The 13,560-nt window shown below is 44.5% G+C and overlaps 2 protein-coding genes across 9 annotated transcripts in view; both read left to right on the forward strand.

The window, feature by feature from the left end:
* Nucleotides 1-1,134: 1,134 nt before the first annotated feature.
* On the forward strand, nt 1,135-2,124 carry LOC129496872 (glyceraldehyde-3-phosphate dehydrogenase-like; the record flags this gene model as incomplete). Its single annotated transcript, XM_055305237.1, is given in 4 exon segments — nt 1,135-1,165; nt 1,307-1,410; nt 1,610-1,922; nt 1,925-2,124. Coding segments are annotated over 4 exon segments (648 nt in total), but the record flags the coding sequence as incomplete, so codon positions are not given.
* A 7,170-nt stretch (nt 2,125-9,294) lies between these two features.
* Nucleotides 9,295-13,560, forward strand: part of FGGY (FGGY carbohydrate kinase domain containing) — a 416,661-nt gene continuing 412,395 nt past the window's right edge. For 2 of the 8 annotated variants that reach the window (XM_055306627.1, XM_055306626.1), the window contains exon 1: nt 11,063-11,217. The gene's annotated coding sequence lies outside the window, so the exon portion shown is untranslated. The other 6 variants (XM_055306622.1, XM_055306628.1, XM_055306623.1 and 3 more) reach the window with 6 other exon arrangements.

Raw genomic sequence — 13,560 nt, forward strand, 5'->3', positions numbered from 1 at the left:
CTCCATGAAGGGAGACTGATGTGGGACTCGATCCTGTGTCTCCAGGATCACGCCCTGGGCTGAAGGCGACGCTAAACCGCTGAGCCACCTGGGCTGCCCAACCTATTCATTTTCTTAGTGTCTATTTAATGAAGTCTATTTTATCAGACTTTTATTTTGTGGTTATTTCCACGTCCTGTACTATTTGCTTACATACTATGTCTATCACTAGGCTATGAATTCCTAGAGGAAAAGAATGTGAACATTTTTTATCTTGTGCCTTCGGCCTCCAGCACTGATCCTCATCCATGAGTATATCTGGGAGTCAGGAGGAGGAAATATATATTCCTTTTTCTGCCTGTTGTCTCTTTGAGGAATCATCCCCAACCCTCATTACTCAGTTTTTCTGGTTCAGGTGAAGATTGCCTCTTTTTAATCCATCCCTACGGATGAATACTTGGCCAAAACTGGGACAATTAAAGTTTTGCCCAACAGTCTTAAAAGAAATAGGAGCATGGAGAGACACTCATCACCTTCCATCAATATTCATAAGGACAATATAAGGCTAAAGCAATTGTTGGCCATCTTTGCTATTACATGAATTGATGCTACTTGAGTATGAAGTCAACACAGGAATTAAGACATAAAACATGGAGAATAAATATCCTTGAAGATATAATTTATATCCCTGGATCCAGCCTTTCCTGAAGTTTACCTACCTTTTGATCTGCTAAAATATATGAGATGGTAAGTTGCCTTTTGCTTTGTTTGTATACTTGTTATTTGTTTAGTCAAGTCTGAGTTGTATTTTTATTTCTTACAACCCAAAGATTCCTGTCTAGTATACTCCTTAATAATGTTACACCCTGGGCATCCCTGGTGGCTCAGCGGTTTAGTGCCACCTTTAACCCCGGAGTGTGATTCTGGAGACCTGGGATCCAGTCCCACATTGGGCTCCCTGCATGGAGCCTGCTTCTCCCTCTGCCTGTGTTTCTGCCTCTCTCTCTCTCTCTCTCTCTCTCTCTCTGCCTCTCATGAATAAATAAATGAAATCTTTAAAAAAGAATAATAATAATGTTATACCCGGCTCTCTGCTCCTCCCCGTTCGACAGACAGCCACATCTGGTACAGTGCCAGCCGCGTCCCCGAGACACAATGGTGAAGGTCGGAGTGAACGGATTTGGCCGTATTGGGCGCGTGGTCACCAGGGCTGCTTTTAACTCTGGCAAAGTGGATATTGTTGCCATCAATGACCCCTTCATTGATCTCAACTACATGGTGTACATGTTCCAGTATGATTCTACCCACGGCAAATTCCACGGCACAGTCAAGGCTGAGAACGGGAAACTTGTTATCAATGGGAAGTCCATGTCCATCTTCCAGGAGCGAGATCCTGCCAACATCAAACAGGGTGATGCTGGTGCTGAGTATGTTGTGGAGTCCACTGGGGTCTTCACCACCATGCAGAAGGCTGGGGCTCACTTGAAGGGCGGGGCCAAGAGGGTCATCATCTTTGCTCCTTTTGCTGATGCCCCCATGTTTGTGATGGGCATGAACCACGAGAAGTATGACAACTCCCTCAAGATTGTCAGCAATGCCTCCTGCACCACCAACTGCTTGGCTCCTCTAGTCAGTCATCCATGGTCACTTCGGCATCGTGGAGGGCCTCATGACCACCGTCCATGCCATCATTGCTACCCAGAAGACTGTGGACGGCCCCTCTGGGAAGCTGTGGCTTGACGGCCGAGGGGCTCCCCAGAACATCATCCCTGCTTCCACTGGCGCTGCCAAGGCTGTGAGCAAGGGCATCCCTGAGCTGAACGGGAAGCTCACTGGCATGGCCTTCCGTGTTCCCACCCTCAATGTGTCAGTTGTGGATCTGACCTGCCACCTGGAGAAAGCTGCCAAATATGACAACATCAAGAAAGTAGTGAAACAGGCATCAGAGGGCCCCTTCAAGGCATCCTGGGCTACACTGAGGACCAGGTTGTCTCCTGTGACTTCAGCAGTGACACCCACTCTTCCACCTTCGACGCCAGGGTAGGCATTGCCCTCATTGACCACTTCGTCAAGCTCATTTCCTGGTATGACAATGAATTCGGCTACAGCAACCGGGTGGTGGACCTCATGGTCCACATGGCCTCCAAGGAGTAAAAGCCTCCTGGACCACCAACCCCAGCAAGAACAAGAGGAAGAGAGAGGCCCTCAGCTGCTGGGGAGTCTTCCCCAACTTAATCCCCCAACACACTGAGAATCTCCTGACCTCCGATTTACATCCTAGACCCCGAGGAAGGGGAGGGGCTTGGGGAGCCCTACCTTGTCATGTACCATCAATACAGTATGCTGTACCCAGCCAAAAATAAAAAAAAAAAATTAAAAAAAATAATGTTATACCCTTACCGCTAAGTCCCCATAACATTTTCCACAGCTCCAGAAGTCCTTTGGGAAGTGAAGAAGTCAGGGTAGATACCAATACTTGTAGTTTCTAAAAGTATATAGACCATAAAGCAGGAGTCCTGATTCTATATGTTCTATAGCAGTATTGAAAGTCACAAATTTTTTATCATGATATAAACTGAAGACAAAATTCATTACCAACTCACATCATGAAAGGACCTACCATTATCATATCTGAGTGTACCTTTCTTCCCACCATCATTTAATTTCTACATATTGTCATTGTAGACAATGACAAAAAAAAAGAGCAAATTAATCACCTTTCTTTAGTAGTGGAACATTTGTCAAATGAATTTTGTAGTAGAACTTGTGTCAAATTGAAAAAGTAGAGTTGTTCTTATTAAAGTTGTATGTATGTGTTTATATCTGTGTATATGTGCCTGTACATAAGTATATTTGTGTGGGGATCCCTGGGTGGCACAGTGGTTTAGTGCCTGCCTTTGGCCCAGGGCGCGATCCTGGCGACCCGGGATCGAATCCCACTTCGGGCTCCCGATGCATGGAGCCTGTTTCTCCCTCTGCCTGTGTCTCTGTCTCTCTCTCTCTCTCTCTCTCTCTCTCTGACTATCATAAAAAAAGTATATTTGTGTGTGTGCATCTGTGTGTCTATATATATGTGTATTTGTTTATATGTCAGTGGTATAAAGTGAGTATGAAACTCTATGTGTACCTGTGTGTATATATCTGGGGGTACATATGTCTGTGTGATTTGTGTCTAGATCTCCATGTGACTAGATTTGTGTCTGTGGGTATATGTCTGTGCACCATATTATGGTTTAGTTTACATTTGTGTATGTCTGTTGACGGACGTGTGGTATATGATATGAGTTTTTGTGTGCATGTCCATATGTGTCTGTGTGCTCTGTGTGTAGTGTGGATAGATGTCTACCTGTGTTTGTACAGTTATGTGCGTGTGCTGGTGCATCTGTGTGTGAGTCTGTGGGTATGTGTCGTGTGGCTGTATGTGTACATGTGCTAGCATGCATGCCTGATGGAGGCAATGGGGGTGAACAAAGCTACCAAAACTCTGTTTTATACATGGTGCAAATTGGGAAAAGTTGACTTCTCTGGTGGGGCAGAGCAGCTTCACAGGCACAGAGTTTGACTAGCAGAATGGATACTGGATTTCAGCCCTGACGAGTCCACTCATCTGGTGTCTAGGGGAAAAGAACAATTTGGCACCGAAGGCCAGGAAGTTCATTTCATCTCTCCTCTGCCCTGTAGGAACCTTCCCATAGAATCTAGTCTGAAAACTACCCAAACCAATGTTCTCTAATGCTTTCCAAATGACGTGATTCTAGAGAAGTTCATGGCACGCTTCCTCCAACCAAAGTCCACATACTACACAGGTGCCAGGGTCCTCCTTCTTTTCCTCAGCCCCTGAGGCCTTGAGCATGCACTTGCAGTGCTGCCTCCCACCTCTCTTTTGGCCTTGTCATCATCTCATGGCCCTAGATTCTTCCACTTGCTGCCTTGCTGCAGAAAAACACTGGGGTTTAGGGATGCGCATTGTTGTTATAGTGTATCACACAGTTTGCACTTTTATTAAATTGACTCATGACCAAGAGGCTGTGGGGTTGTGATCAGGTGGTGTTAGTGGAGAAAGATACAGATGGCGTAGAACTGGTTTCAATGGTGAGTGAGGTCTTGGAACTGGGAAGTGGGTGAGCAGCTCAAACCCAGAGGGGAGAACTGGGGCTGTGGGTTGAAACCAGTGAAATTACTAGGGCTTGCTTCATCAGAAGCCTTTAGATCAGCATGAGCTTCTCCACCCACTTTATCTCCTCAAGAGAAACTCCCTCTTTGGCAGCTTGACGTGTGGTCTTGTGATAGATGACCTTGGGCATGTTGTTTCACCGTTGTGAGCCTTCCCCTCTCCAGCAGCAATCCCTGCCCCCATGCATGGGGCTTTGGGAGGAACTGAGACCACAGGAACACAGGTTTCAATCTTTCCTCCCCCCTAGTACTTTGTACCCCCTCCTTTTCTCACTGGCCTTAGGGTGCCCACAGCATTTCATCTGTGCTTTTACTATAGCAGCAGCTCTAGCCTAGCATTTAGCCAGCGCTCAGTATTCAGTAGATGTTTGCTGAGTGAAGAAGCCAGGCAGCCAGAGGGCAGGTAATAAGGAGTAAGTGAAGAATAAAGTAAGTTGGAGTGTTTTCCTGTCTTTGGAAATGAGCTCTTGGCATCCTTCAGAGATGAAGGCTGAACAGACTAATGATTTTGTATATAAAATGTGGCTCTAGGTGGTGGTCAGAGTGGAGGTAGGCCCTTCTAGAAAGCGGTTTCCCCTTACTGACCACCTGTTTAGGCTCCAAAGAACTATTACAGTTATTTTCCTCCTGAGATGACAGGTGTAGATTGTGTATGCTGTGGCACCTGTTCCTGCCAGAGGAGCAAGTTTAAGGGAGGTTTAAAGGAGTCTAAGTCAAAAATGAAAGAAAGGAAGAAAGGCCAGAAAAACAAGTTTCATTAGTAGTGAAGGACCCAGTTGGTAAGTAAGGGCTGTCACTGCCATAATTATATACCAGTTACATACCTGCTCTTACAGGGCACTGTGCTAATTACTGAGACTATAAAGTAGAAGGGGTGGTTCTTGCCCATCAGAGGCTTCCAATCTAGGGAATGGAAATGGATAGAAGACCAAGCACTGTGGAGCAGTTGCTACCTGTTTGGAACTGGGACAAATGTTTTAGGATATATCTCATGAAATTAATATTGTTCTTCTCCAAGGAAACTAAAATACAGAGAGGCTAAGAAACTTCTTCTAGGTCACCCAGCAAACACACAGAACTGGGAAAAGAGTCCTGGTCTGTCTGGCTCTAGCAGCCTATTTACACTTTTTACAGGCAAGCCTGTAAAAAAGAGAATTCACTCTACAAGGGTGCTAGGTTCAGTGCCACATGAGCAGTAGATAATTATTGTTGTAGGAGTCTAGAGGAGATATATTGAGGCCTCAAGCAGAAGTGGCAACTTGGCAGAGGAATAGGACCTCATCTAGATGCTGAAGACAGAATATGAACCCAATAAAAGAAGAAGGGAGGGGGCAACCTTCAAGGCAGAAGGAGGCATAGCATGTGCAAAGGTGGGAGGTAGGGAAAATTTCACCTCCTGGGGTTGTGGAGTACTGGAGAGAGCACAGCCTGTTTCAAACTTACTAACAGCCTTAGGCCAGCCACCTGATCTCCCTGGGCCTCAGTTTTCCTATCTGTACAATGGTTGTGAGAATAGCTTACTTCACAGGATTGTTGAAGACCTGAGATCATGTACGTAAATCACCTGTTTCCTTAAGATCATCAATCTAAGTTACACCTTAATCTAAATCTGTTCCTTCCCTGAGAGTATCCTACTTCTTCTACTTGCAATTGAAACAATTATATATCTGTGTGTTTATTTATTGAATGTCTGTTTCATGACTGTAAGTTCGGTGAGGACAGGGACAACATGTGTTCTTCTCAACACCATCTCTTTAGTGCCTAGAACAGTAGGCACTCAATGTATCTTTATTAAATGAATGAATACATGAATGTTTGAATGAATACATGAATTCATAAGTAAAAGAAGAACTATTTCTGTGCTGTGACTCTAAGAATCTCAGGGAAAATTTGTCTTTTCTCTAGTGAGGGGGCGGGCTGCTAATGCAGGAAAAGCTTCCAGAGAATGCCATTAGAGAGTCACAAGGCCTTCACGGGTCATCAGAGAGAACACCAGGTCTCCTGCATGCCTCCTGGTCCTCTACATATCTCTCTTGGAGCAGGAAGGAAATTACACAAACTTCCAGTTCAGCTGGTTCCAGGGTTTCACAACCCATTTGTTTCTGTCTTGCTTAAATCCGTGGTGCTGCTTTTCCATTGTGACTTGTGATGTACCTAGTGCACAGTGACTCTGCATGATCCCTATGTTGCCCGGCAATAACTCTGAGGGGGTGTCTAGACTTTCCAATAATCGAGTCTTCTGATCCAGTGCAATGCAATAACCCTTTATGTAGAGTTAGAGAGGAAGAAGGGATATAAACAGATGCACTGATAACTACTAGGCATTTGATATATTCTATGAATTCCATGGTAGAAGAATAAGGACAGGGATATGAAGGATACAGAGAAGGGTATATGGCTTTGCCTGAGGTGATGCAATGTATGCACAGTTGGATAATATTTACAGCTTTCAAAATATGACTATGGGTATCATCTCATCTTAATCTCTGCATCCATGGAAAACTGGATGTACGGATAACATTTGCATTGTTATTTGTTCCTAATACATGGGGAAACTGAGGCAACTAGGGGTGGTCCAAGATATAGATCTGGTTTCACCTGCAGATATAAACTCACTACCCAGTCTCATTACTCTGTTTAGGGATCTGTTTTTGCGCCACACTGTCATGCACTCATGACCTTTACATTGGTCAACAGTGTGCATGTGCCTGCAACGTCACAATCTCCCATCTTCTGGAATGTAGTTTCAATGCTTTTTGTGGTGGAACATCAATATTAAAAAAAATCAAGGGCCACATTACCCCTTTGCTTGCTTAGTAAATTTTTTGGAAATGTGGTCACTTTCACATGTTTACTATTGTCTATGGCTATTTTTGCACCATGAAGTAGAGTTGAGTAGTTAAAGCAGAAATTATAGGACTCACAAAGTCTAAAATATTTAATATTTGGTCCTATACGGAAAAAGCTTGCCATCCCTAGAAGAATGAATGGAATGGAATGGAAGTAAATGGAAAAAAAACAGAATTCAATCATTCATAACAGGAAGTGGGGCATAATTGAAATTAAGACTGAGAATTGGTCTCAGAATTACACCTCTGTCACTTGGCTGGATGACCTTGAACAAGTTATACTCTCTGGGGATCTATCACCTTAGAGAGTTGCTGTAGGATTTGCACGAGATAAGGTGTATTTATCAGTTATGATTAGGTTTGGCCCCATGTGACAGAAAACACAGAATGAAAGTGTCTTGCACAAGACAGCAGTTTATTTCTTTCATGTGGAAGTGCGCAGTGGGTGTTGGTCTGGTGGGTCATGCTTCAACAACCCCAGCCTTCTCACCCTGTCACTTTGCTGTACATGGGTTTTATTCTCGAGGTCCTCTCATGGTCCAAAATAGCTTCTGGAGCTCTCACCACAGCGCTATTACTGCTGTTACTACCAAGAGTAGTATTGATAATAAGAGGAAACAATCCAAAAATCAAATACAAAAAGCCTAGAAACCGAGACATACATAAAATCCGGACAACAAATCCACATTAATTCAAGCCTAATGAGACCTCCTGCTATAGCTCATGAGGCAACAAGTGCATTTCACATATTCTATTCCTGGGGTACACTGGGGAAGATCTAGAAGCCACTTGTTATATGTATTCAGCATCTAACACTTTACAAAGTGTTTCTGTAACTATTACCTTATTTGCTCTTCACAGTACTCTAAAAAGGTTAAGATGAACAGGTCTTAATATTATTATTCCTATTGTACACTAGAATCCAGCCAGGTGCTAAGTAATCAGATCCCAGTACCTCCTATCTTTCCAAAGAGTCCATGGTTATGTATCTTTGGATATTTGTTGGAAATGAAAAGGGAGCAATCCTGATGTAGAAGAAAGAAAATGACCCCCAAGCAGGACCCCTACCCGTTGTAGCTAATCGTATGGCCTCAGCCTCACTGACTCAGTATCCTGGCTTGTAAGACAAAAATAAGAGCATCTATTGATTTTTGGGGTTGTTATAAGGACAGCAGACAGTGACTGCAATGCACAGGGCAAATAGGCCAGTCCAGGGAGATCACTGCTATGACCTAGGCTTACCTCTTATATCTGCTGTGTCCTTGGAAACTCGCTTCCTTCTACTGGGCCTCAGTTTACTTTTCTAGGAAAGCAAAGGGTCTGGATACATCGACTTGCTAAACCACCTTCCAAATCGCAGTCCCATCACAGCCCAGGAAACAACTCACATTGCAAACCAGGTTGGAACACTCCCTCCGGTTCCCTGGTAGCTCCGTGTGTGTTTCAGAACAAGCTAAAAACGTTTCTGACTCTTCGCATCTGTAAAAAGGGATAGTTAGTACCCAGCTTATTGGGAAGGCAAGCGTCCCGAGGATTAAAGAGGGGGGTGTGTCCACGGCCCCCAGATTGTAACCCGCGCAAAGGCAGGTACTATCTGCTGTGTAGGTTTGAGGACTGTCACACCACTTCAGAGGGCTGACCCCAGGATTTTTTTTTTTTAAAGATTTATTTATTTATTTAGGGGAGAGAGAGAGAGAGAGAGAGAGAGAGAGAGAGAGAGAGAGAGACAGAGAACAGGAGGAGGGAGAAGCAGGCTCCATGCTGGGAGCCCGACGTGGGACTCGATCCCGGGACTCCAGGATCGCGCCCTGGACCAAAGGCAGGCTCTAAACCGCTGAGCCACCCAGGGATCCCCTCGACCCCAGGATTAGATGGATGAATTCATATAAAGTATCAGAAACAAGACCTGGCACAAATTAAGCATTCAGTAAACACTAATATTGTTATTAATTACATCCGCCTACAAACAGTCCCGGCCTTTAGTACGAGAAGTGGTTGTAGGATACACACTAGACACGCGTGCAACACAGGTCCTTGCGGAGAGTTTGGGCGGGTGAGCTCTGCGCCTTTAAAAGTCCAAGAGCTGGGAGGGGCCGCGGCGAGGCTGCCTGCCACGCCCCCAGCCGGCGGAGGGGGGGAGGGGCCGCGGGAGGCGGGGCAGGCGCGCGGGCCAATCCCTGGCGCGGTTCAAAGGACCAATCGGGGCGCGTTTTACAGGGGCCGCGCCCGGCGGGGGCGGGTCCGGGGGCGGGGCTCAGCCGCCCCGGCCCCGCCCCCACCCCGCCCCCGGAGACCGCCCTACCCCGCTCGGTGCAGCTCGGCGCGGCCACCTGCAGAGCCCCGCTAGCTAAAATGTAATTTCAGATTGGACAAGTAAGTGACCCTCCTCCCGGTCCCACGTGTGCAGCAGGGGCTTTTGCAGAAGCGCAGGCTCGCGGCGCCTACGGTCTCCAACCCAAGCGCGCACGCGGCCCAAGCCCCCCTCCCGGTTCCCGCAGTCGCCGCCTCTTGCTCCTCTTCCTCCTCCGCCTCTTCCTCCTCCTCCTCCTCCGGCCGCCTCAGTGTGGTGCCAGCCGGGCCTCGGCTCCCGGGACGCTGTAGAGTTCCTGGTGTCCTCTCCCGGGTGAGGCGTGTGGCCGCTCTAGGGAAGGGTCGACCTTGACTGCATCCCCGGAGTCAAGGGGAGGCTGCCTCTGGGATGTCGGGAACCCGGGTCCCCTCCTGCCCTGACCAGTTCCCTGTGTTCACTCCCCTTTCCTCCCTCCGGACCCTTATTTTAGGATATTTTTTTTCCCTCAGGCAGATTTGAGTTTTTAATAAAAATCTGGCTACCTAAGAGGTTTTTCTTGTTTTTTTTTTTTTTTGTTTTTTTTTGGGGGGGGGGTTTGTTTTGTTTTGTTTTTTTAAAGGCCAGGGCTGCTTGTAATTTTAAAACGCTTTCAGCAGCTCGTGATAATGGTTGGGGTGCATTTTAGCGTAGATGGTATATAATGCTGTTTGGTTGCAGTTCTCCAGGGTAGGGAAGGCCTAGGGGTTATCTTTCCATTTTAATTCATTTCCCTTCTTTCAAGGATTGACAAGATGCAAAATGGTGAATTTCCCTAATCATTGGCTGTTTTCCACGAAAGCACTTCTCCTGTCCTAATTTCATCCCTAAATTAAAGGGTTAGTCATTACCAAGCTATGGGAGAGCATTAGGTTAATTTTTAAAATAGGAGAGCTGGAGGGAGGAAGTGATTACACTTTCGAATTGCAGATCAGTAAGAAAGAAGGCACGTCTTCTCTAGGTTTGTGGCTATTCTACAGATGGTACAGTTTTGCTTTTTATTTGCTTTTCTCCTTTTTTTTTTTTTTAATGATCCACCAATGTATATCCTGATTTTTTTTTTTTTCCACGTTTTATCTTGCCAGCTGGGTCTTGTAGCCTTCTGACTACCTCCTGGTCTTCTGGGAGTCTCCTGTTAATGAGGCCCTATGCCTGGCTCTTGACCTGATGATGGTTGGCCTGGCTCTTGGAGGGATCAGCTGAGGAGGACTGTTGTGAAGGATGATGGGGGAACAGACCAGAGAGGATGAGAAGGGCCTAGAGATTGATTTTGAGGGGAAGGGAGCCGGGGAGCCTCCCTTCGTGGATTTGGAAATCAAAACATGTGTATTGGGAGAAGGGAATAACCCAGAGGGTGGAGATCTGTGTCTTTCTGGATGAAATTAAGAAGTTTACTGGGAGGAGACTGGGCTTTCTTCCAGACTGTGTTAATTTTTGCTGTGGGCCTTGTCTTTTCCTGGAATCTGGTTCCCTTTCCCTAACCTTTCACTTAGTTCAAATCACAGTCAATTACCAGCTGGTTTTGAAAACAGTTTGAGGTAATGAATCTTGTCCAGTCAGAGTAGGGACCCCCGGCCTTCCGCCAGGGGATTTGAAATAATTGTTTTACCAGAATGGACTCCAGAGATCATTTAACCTCACCTGCCCATCTCTTTAGAAGGAGAAATACAGAATCAACCCAGCTGGTGATGTAAGGGGTCATCCAAACCAGTTCTTCTACTCATTCATTGGTTCCCTGATCCTGTGGCGTGTATTTTGGGCCTGGTACCGTGGCAGGCTCTGGGACAGTAAAGATGAAAAGACCTGGTCTCTGCTTTTTAGTCTTTCAGTCTGCTTATATCTAGTCCAATGAGGGAGAGGACACGATACTGAGATCAGTGCTGTGGCAAGGTATGTGGGAAATTCTCAGGAATTGGAAGAAGGGCATTTGGCCCAGTGTGGGGTTTTGTGGAAAACCTTCCCAGAGGAGATAATACCGGAGCTGAATTTCAAAGCTTCAGTATGAGTAGGCTGGGGAAGGATAGAAGGGAAGGGGATTATCTGACTTGGGAACAGCGTGTGCAAAACTTTATCACCTGGCACATTGTTGACTAGTATGGCTGGATAGGATAGGATGAGATGGGAAATCACCAGAAAGGAGGCTGGGGAAGGTGAAAAGGCCAGATCAGGGAGGGTCAGATGAGTCATAGTGAATTTGAAATGTATCTCCAGAGCAATCAGGAGCTGTCTGAAAGTGACACAAATTTTGTTTTAGAAAGTTAATTCTGGCCAAAAGGTGGAAAGGGAATTGGAGAGGAGAGAGGCTTTTATAATACAAGTGAGAGATAGATTAGGGTAACAGTTCTGAGGCTGGAGAGAGAGAGAAAGAGATGAGAGTACAGTTGACCCCAGAACACAGGTTTGAATGCAGGTCCACTTATGCATGGATTTTTTTTTTTACTGTACTGCATTTTTTTACTGTAAATGCATTTTCTCTTCCTCAGTGTTTTCTTAACATTTTCTTCTCTCTAGCTAATTTTATTGTAAGAATACGGTGTATAGTATGTATAACATACAAAATATGTGTTAATCGACTGTTGATGTTTTTTGGTGAGGTCTCTCCTTAATAATAGGCTGTTAGAAAATTAAGGATTTGGGGAGTCAAAAGTTATACACAGATTTTTGACGCTGTAGGAGCCCCTGCATTGTTCAAAGGTTGGCTGTAGAAAGGTTAGGAATTAACGAAAGAGAGCAGTTACGGTGCCATCAGGAAAAAGGCATTCCCAACTGGAGTTTTTTTCAACAGCTTTGTTGAGGTATGCTTGCCATACAATAAACTGTGTATATTTAAAATGTCTGATACAAGATGTTTTGACATATGTTTGTATCTGTGAAACCATCATCACAGTTGAGACAAAGAACACTTACAATACCGGTAAGGATTTCTCATGCTCCTTTGTAATCCCTGCCCTCTCTGTGGGGTTCCCACACTCACCCCCCAGCAACCATTGATCTACTTTCTGTCCCTAAAGATTATTTTAGGGTTTTATCTGTGGGGCCATACAATATATATCTTTTTTTGCATGGTGGCTTTTACTTAGCATAATCATCTTAAGACTTGGCCATGTTGAGTGTGCACACATAGTTCATCATTCCTTTTATACATTGTATGATTATACCATAGTTGATTTATCTGTTGAGAGGTGTTTGTGGATTATTTGCTGCTTTTTTGGCTACTGTAAGTAAAGGTGCTATGACTATTCATATACATGTCTTTGTATGGACATATGTTTTCATACGCCCATACCTAGAAGTGGAATGACTTAGTTCACATTGCAGGTATATGTTTAACTTTTTAAGAAACCATATTTCAAAGTGATGTGATGGCTGGGAGAAATAAGTCAATCAGAGAAAGACAGTTATTATATGGCCTCATATGTGGAATGCGTGGAGAATCATAGGAAAACTGAACGGGAAGTCATCAGAGAGGGAGGCAAAACATAAGAGACTCTTAACTATAGGATATAAACTAAGGGTTGCTGGAGGCGAGGTGGGTGGAGGAATAGGGTAACTGAGTGATGGGCATTAAGGAGGCACATGATGTGATGAGCACTGGGTGTTATATGCAACTGATGAATTGTTGAACTCTACATCAGAAACTAATGATGTACTACTATATATGTTGGCTAATTGAATTAAAAAAAAAGTGTGCCATTTTACATTCCCTTCAGTGGTATGTGAAACTTCCAATTGCTCTAGCACTTGGTATAGTCCCTTTTTAAAAAATTTTATCCATTCTAATATGTGGAGACCTCTTTCTGGGGGGTTTTAATGTACATTCCCCTAATGACTAATATTTTCAAGCTTCTTGTCATGTGCTTACTTGCTCATATATATTACCTATATCTTCTTGGGTGAGGTATTTATGAAATCTTTTGTTCATTTGTTAACAAAAAAAAAAAAGAAAAAAAGACTTTGCTTACTAAGTTTTGAGAGCTTTTTACGTACTCCTTACAATTTCCTTATCTCCCCTGTGATTTACGAATATTTTCTCCCATGTTGTGGCATGGCTTACCATTTCTTTCTTTCTTTTTTTTTTTTTTTTGGCTTACCATTTCTTAACAGTGTCTTTTCACAAGCAGAGTTCTCAGTTTTGATGAAGTCTAATTTGTCAGTTTGTAATCTTGATGATGTCTGCTTTATCAATTTATTCTTTTATAGATCACAGTTTTGGTAATTGTATCTAAGAAGTCA

This window comes from Nyctereutes procyonoides, unplaced genomic scaffold, assembly GCF_905146905.1.
Source record: "Nyctereutes procyonoides isolate TBG_1078 unplaced genomic scaffold, NYPRO_anot_genome, whole genome shotgun sequence".
Classification (NCBI taxonomy): domain Eukaryota; kingdom Metazoa; phylum Chordata; class Mammalia; order Carnivora; family Canidae; genus Nyctereutes; species Nyctereutes procyonoides.